This window comes from Cervus elaphus, chromosome X (assembly GCF_910594005.1).
Source record: "Cervus elaphus chromosome X, mCerEla1.1, whole genome shotgun sequence".
NCBI lineage: Eukaryota > Metazoa > Chordata > Mammalia > Artiodactyla > Cervidae > Cervus > Cervus elaphus.
This window is the reverse complement of record NC_057848.1, coordinates 81615736-81622759: the sequence shown is the minus strand read 5'-3', so window position 1 is coordinate 81622759 and position 7024 is coordinate 81615736. Positions and strand designations below refer to the sequence as shown.

At 43.7% G+C, this 7024-nt stretch overlaps 1 protein-coding gene across 1 annotated transcript; it reads right to left on the bottom strand.

Moving 5' to 3' along the window:
* Positions 1 to 1339: 1339 nt before the first annotated feature.
* Positions 1340 to 6426, bottom strand: LOC122690389 (serine/threonine-protein kinase 4-like). The gene is made up of 2 exons (XM_043897403.1): positions 6415 to 6426; positions 1340 to 6342 (listed from the first exon to the last, which is right to left on the bottom strand). Exons 1-2 carry the CDS (start codon positions 6424 to 6426, stop codon positions 5200 to 5202), a joined length of 1155 nt encoding a protein of 384 aa, XP_043753338.1. The 3' UTR covers positions 1340 to 5199.
* Between the last annotated feature and the right edge of the window lie 598 nt (positions 6427 to 7024).

The following is a 7024-nucleotide window of genomic DNA, read 5'->3' as shown; positions in this document are numbered from 1 at the left end:
TACAGAGCCTTGGTTTGAGTTCCCTGAGTCCTATAGCAAAGTGTCTATTTTAATGTGATAAGAACTTAAGTATGAATGTATTCCAGAACTCTATATTTTTACTTCCCTCCCCATGATTTATGTTCTTGATGTCACAATTTCCATCTTTTTATCTTGTGTATCCATTGACAAATTATAATGGTTGTAGTTATTTTTTACTACTTTTGTCTTTTAACCTTCATACTAGCTTTATAAGTGATTAATCCAGCCCCTTTTTAGATTTTATGAATTTTACTGTATATTTACCTTTACCAATGAAATTTTTCTTTCATATGTTTTCCTGTTACTAATTGGTGTCCTTTTGTTTTGGTTTAAAGAAGTCTCTTAAACATTTTTTATCAGGCTGATCTAGTGCTGATGAACTCCTTTACCTTTTGCTTGTCTAGAGAATTTTGAATCTCTCCTTCAATTCTAATCTAAAGTTTGCTGTGTAGAGTATTCTTTGTTGGAAGTCACTCATCTTTCCTTCCCACCCCTAGTCTTAGGTGACCACTAATTTACTTTCTGTCTATTGATTGCCTATTCTGTACATTTCATGTAAATGGAATAATACAATATATAGTCTTTTATGAAAGGCTTCTTACACTTAGCATAATATTTGGAAGATTCATCCATGTTGTAGCATGTATTAGTATTTCATTTATTTTTATTGCTAAATAATATTCAATTGCATTGGATATGCAGCATTTTGTTTATCCATTCATCAGTTGATGCAGATTTTGGATTGTTTTTATTTTTTTTGGCTCTTAGGAATATTGCTGTGATGACATCATGTTCAAAATTTTGTACGGGCCTATCTTTTTATTTCTCTTGATCATACACCTAGGCATGGAATTGCTGAGTCATATGGGAAACAAATTGTTAAGGAACTGCCAGATTGTTTTTCAAAGCAGTTATACCATTTACAATTCCATCATCAGTGTATGACGGTTCCAGCTTTGCCACTCTTTGATAGTATTTTTATTATCTATCGTTCTGATTATAGCCATCCTGCGGTGTGCAATGAGGTATCTCATTGTGTTTTTTTTTTTTTCATTTATTTTCTTTTTTTTTTTTTTTTTTTCTGGTCCAAAGAACAGTTTATTTAAAACAAAGGTGACAAAGTGGAGGAAGGAGGGAGAACAATTCTAACATAAAAGCACATAGGAAGCATCTCAATTTTTTTTTTAAAAAAAGGGCAGTGGAGGAAGCTATGTCTCATACATATACAAACTGCTGACCTCAATTGATTATTTACATCCAAACTTTATAAAATAGCATTTCAAGTCAGCACTTAAGCCAGTGTTATTAGTTTTTGTTACAAAAAGTTAAAGCTACAAACTTCACATTTTTAAGTTGTACGTCTGCAACAGCATTTAAGCTTTTTTTTTTTTCCCCAAGTTGGTCCGAGTGCAAGCTGGTGGAAGAGATTTTCTCCCCCCTCCCAAACACAAAAAAAGTACATCAATTCCAAATACAACGACTATAATCCTGATGAAATCCTGATGAAAACACAGACACAGTGCTTAAGAAAGGATGGGGTGATAGGATGTGCACTGGGCAGGAACAATTTTCAGGTAAAAAAAAAGGAGCTGCAGTCTTTAGAGGCAACATGGTATGCTAGAAAGGGCACTGGAAGAAAAGACCTGGATATGAACTCTGGCTCTGCTGTATTCTAGTTACCTGACTTTGAGCAACAGACTTTACCTCTCAGAGCCTCAGTTTCCTTTCCCGTAAAATGAGGACAAAGATACCTGTATCTCTCAGAGATATTAAGTTTTAGTAGATGTTGGGCTGTTCAGATTATCTCCTTCTTCGTGAGTGAGATTTGGTACTTTGTATCTTTCAGGGAATTTGTCTGTTTTATTTAAGTTGTTATTAGCCTTTTAATATCTGTAGGGTCTATACTGATGTCACCTCTCATTCCTGATACCAGTAAGTGCTATTGAGTTTGAAATGGTATAATAAATTTCTGGCAGTAGGTGCTAAATAAATGTTTCTTGGATCAGAACCTACAGCCTCAAGGAATCAAGGCCATAGTTCTTAAGTTGCTTCAGAGTACTGGTTCTGTCTGTCTATATCTATCTATTTATCCATCACACTAAACATTTATCCACCGGTCCATCTGTCTATCAATCAGCTGGTGGCTGGGAGAAGAGACAAGGAAAAATAAAAAATAGAAACTTGCTGCAAAATTACTGATGAGGAAGCAATAAAGATATTCCTGGAGGATCTGAGATTTTTAAAAGACACAGTTAGGTCTGGGTCATTGTTTATTAGGGGAGAACAAGTGAGAGGCCCAGCGTCCCATGGAAGCTGGAATCACAAATGATTGAAGCTCAGGGCTCTACAGGAAGCCAGCTGACCTATCGTGAATTTAGTATCCAAGGAGAAAAATGACTAGGATTGACTTCTCTGCCTTCCTGGCATAAGAAAACAAACACACCTTGTCAGAAAATCTATCTCATCCAAAATAAATTGACTTCTGGCCAAAGGGCTTTGTCTAGCTCAACTGGAGAGCAATGTACTTTGTTGGACCAGCATGTTGGATACACACAAGGAGCTGAAACAAAATAAACTTCAGATCAAGACTCATCACCCAAGAATATTTATGGGGAAAAACTGAACCTTCTTTTACTTGGATCTAGCTTAGGAAGGGAGAAAATGGGCATTCCCCTCCTGTCTGGCCAAGTGCAAAATCCTTTTAAAAAAAAAAAAGAGAGGGAGGGAGGGAAACTGGGGCAGGACGGTTAATCAGCACAGCAGATAGGGATAGGGAAATTCATGTTTCACACTTTTTTAACTCACTTGACTGTCAGACTTGACTGATTCAGTGGTTTCCCAACCTAAGAATGCCAGCTAGGATTTTTCAGTCTGTGCAAGAAAAGTGGTCACTTCATTTTTAAGAAGGCTTGTTGGATAAACAACAAGGTCTCACTGTATAGCACAGGGAACTATATTCAATATCCTGTGACAAAATATAATAGGAAAGAATACGAAAAAGGATGTATAACTGAGTCACTTTACTATACAGCAGAAGCTAACAAAACACTGTAAATCAACTATATGTGAATAAAATAAAGTTTTAAAAAGAAGACTTGTGGCTTTCCTTTTCCCTGTAAATACTGGTCCCACATAGTGGTGCTGTGAATCCTGACTTTACCACTTACTAGCTGTATGACCTAGGGAAAGAACTTTTTTCCTCTCTGAACTTGCTTCATCCGCTGTGAAATGAAGATGAAATACTTAATTCACAGAGTTACTGGGGAGGCTGGAGCTGACAGAGAGAGCCTACCTACCTAGCTCAGTGCCTGGCATATAGTAAGGGGTCATGATTGCTAGCTGCCCTTTATTATTATAGCAGGATTCTCAAATTGTCCTCTGTTCTCTGTATCTGCCAAGCAGCTATGTAACTGGCCAAGCCCTGCAGACCAACAATGGCCTCTTGCATTTTCAATAGCTTGCTGTCATTGCAAAGAACAGAATCTGGCCAAAAAGGAACATCCCTGACTTGCCACTGATTCCCAGGTTTGGGCAGCAAGAGCAATTATGGGGTCAAATTACAGTAACCTTAGGTGCAACCCAGTCACGGCTCCCCTATCTGAGGGGAAGAGATTCTAAAAAATAAAAAGGCAGTTGCCTTTCCCAACTGTCTGCTCTCAGCCATGTGACTAAGTGACACGTGGCCTAGAGCCAAAGCCGCAGAGGGATGGCTCGATGCTGTCTGTTGCAAAACCCTCTGACCTGCTTTAGGCTCTGCGTCTGCCTGTGTGATGCTCGTGTGCTACCCAGCAGATGCCGCAGAGCTTGTGGGATGGCTGAAATGGAATGATCTTGGCTCCCCAGGGGACTCTCTTCACAGCCAGTTGCCTACTGAAGAGAAAAGCCGGGCAAGTTCCCATTAGCAGGGTTCCCTGGAACTTTACCAAAATGCACACGAGCGCCTTCCTTCAGAGAAGGGGCTGCTTGGCCCAGTGAAGCAGGAGTGAGGGGCCCCACCATCCAGTCCCAGCACTTCCTTTCATTTGCTTTGTGATTTGGGCCATGTCACTTCCCTGCTCTGGGCCACCATCAGCCCAGATGATGTCTGTATGGTCCCTTCCAGCTTCGGCATCCTACACATCTGGGTTGAGTCTCCTGGAGGACAAATCTTAAGTCTGATATTCATTTACCCTTTCCAGACCCCAAGCAGTAAAATGAAAAAAGGAAACAGTCACATGTTTGAATGTGGGTCACAAAAGCAATGCCCCTTCCCCTGTCTGTAAGGAACATGGAGCAAAATGCCACGGGTGTCATCTTCACGTGAATGACGAGAACTTGGAAAGCCTTTTCCCCTTTCGTGGACTGAATGCAGCCCCACTTTGCCGGGAGTTCTGGGTAGGCCTGTGCCCTCGCTTGGATCACGTCTCCTCTTAAGGCACTGGGCAGTGTCTGTGCTGTGACTCTAGGCAGCTGGGAGAGCAGAGGTGGATGAAGGGTGTTGAAACTGCAAAGGCCAAGCTTGCAAGGAGGACGCCAGGCTTCTCCTGGGACTCAGAAACCCAATGCAAATTGTCTTTCCCAGGACACCACCAATAGCTCTGGAAGCCAGGGGTGGCCCGCGTAAGGCTGAAAGCGTGGCGAAGGAACTGAGCCCGATCTCGTCTGTCAGCACAGCCCAGCTAGAGGGTGAGGCCGGCTCCAGGGGGTGGAGGGCCCCCCGCAGCCTCCCAGTGTCCTCTGCCCTCATGTTCCACAGTACCGTCATCTTACAGAAAAGAGGCAACTGTTTTAAAACTGTACCTGTACAGAGATGCCACCACACCACGTGGGGAATCTAGTTATAATTTATATATATATGTGCATATTTATATATTTTTTAAAAAAAGTCTTCCAGAAAGAACCACTGAAAGCTACTGGGAGAAGAAAAACAAAGAGACCGCGTGACACTTTCCCAGCGCTCACTCGACGAGGAGTCTCTGGTTCTGGGGTGGGAAAGTCTGAGGTTCAAAGCGCCCACATGAGTCCTGGGAAATGATATATACCTGTCCAGTTCAAATACACACGGCGGGGCGGTGTGCCGACTGGCTTCGCAGCCCTGGCCGCTGGCGCACTTTCTTGCTTCCTGAGTTCACAGAGGGGGCTCTGGAGAGATGAGGGAGGCGAGCGGGAGCTCACTGGCGGCCTGGGGCCGGGCCACCCTCAGAAGTTCTGCTGCCGCCGCTTCTTAGCCTCAATGGCGTCCAGGATGGGCTGCCGCTTTGACTGGTACTTCTGCCGGATCTCCTCAATCTCCTGCTCCATCATGGGGTCCAGGGCCAGGAGCCTCTTCTGAAGGTCTTCCACCGTCCAACTCTTCAGGAATTCATAGTCTCCATCCTGGGGAACTTTCCAGTCTGAAGAGTTCTGCAGTGGGCCAGGGACACTCTTGCCGAAGCTGTTGATCTGATTTTCCTTTTCTTTTTGTTCAAAGTATTCAAGGAACGACGGTCTGGCAGGCTGCATGGTCTCATCCCTTCTTTTCATCGTGCCTTCCTCCTCCTCGTCCTCCGTGTTGATCACCATGGTGCCCAGCTGGGATGGCAAGGTGTCATCGTGCTCGATCATCGTATTGGCCCCGTCACTCATGCTGCTGGCTACGCGGACGGTGCCCATCTCATCCCCTGCCGCTCGGACCATCGTGCCAGAATCTAGCTCATCCTCCTCCGAGTTTTCATCCTCATCCTGGTCCACCTCCCGCTGCTGGGCTTCCTGGCGTTTCAGCTTCACATCCATGGCTTCATTGATCAAGTCCCGCAGTATGGACACTCCTTTGGCACTCTTGACAAACGGGTGCTGGAGGAGTTGAGTGGCTGTGGCTCTCTGCTCAGGGCTCTTGACCAGACACTGCTTCACAAAATCCATGAAGCTATCTGACCACAGTTCCGGCTTTCGGAATGTGGGGGGTGGGTTGGTAGGAATCATGAAGATGGCCCTCATTGGATGGATATCAGCATATGGAGGCTTTCCTTCAGCCATTTCTATGGCTGTTATTCCCAATGACCAGATGTCTGCTACACAGTTGTATCCAATTTCCTGGATCACTTCTGGAGCCATCCAAAAAGGTGTTCCTATCACTGTATTTCGCTTGGCCATGGTATCTGTAAGTTGACCTGCTACCCCAAAATCTGCAAGTTTTGCATGACCTTCTGTATTGAGCAAAATATTTCCGGCTTTGATATCTCGGTGTATTTTTCTCATAAAATGAAGATATTCCAGTCCCTTAAGTGTTGACTGTAATATTGTAGCTATTTCATCTTCTGTTAACTTATTTGGCTCCCCGCTACCTTCATCTTCTACCACTTTCTACCTCGTTCATCCTGTTTCAGCCACGTAGGCTTCCCTGCTGTTTCACAAACATTCTAAACACACTCCCACTTCTGGGCCCATTTATCTGCTGTTCTCTCTGCCTGCAGTGCTCTTCAACCAGATTTCTGGAGGAGATGGTTCCTTACATCACTGTCTCTGCCCAAACGTCACCTCATTAGGAAATTAGAGAGGCCTTCACTAGCCATTTATTTTCATTAGTTGGAGGCCAATCACTTCACAATATTGTAGTGGCCCCTGTCATACATTGACATGAATCAGCCATGGATTTACATGTATTCCCCATCCCGATACCCCCTCCCACCTCCCTCTCCACCCGATCCTTCTGGGTTTTCCCAGTGCACCAGGCCCGAGCACTTGTCTCATGCATCCCACCTGGGCTGGTGATCTGTTTCACCCTAGATAATATACATGTTTCGATGCTGATCTCTCGAAACATCCCACCCTCGCCTTCTCCCACAGAGTCCAAAAAGTCTGTTCTGTACATCTGTGTCTCTTTTTCTGTTTTGCATATTGGGTCATCATTACCGTCTTTCTAAATTCCATATATATGTGTTAGTATACTGTAATGGTCTTTATCTTTCTGGCGTACTTCACTCTGTATAATGGGCTCCAGTTTCATCCATCTCATTAGAACTGATTCAAATGAATTCTTTTTAAT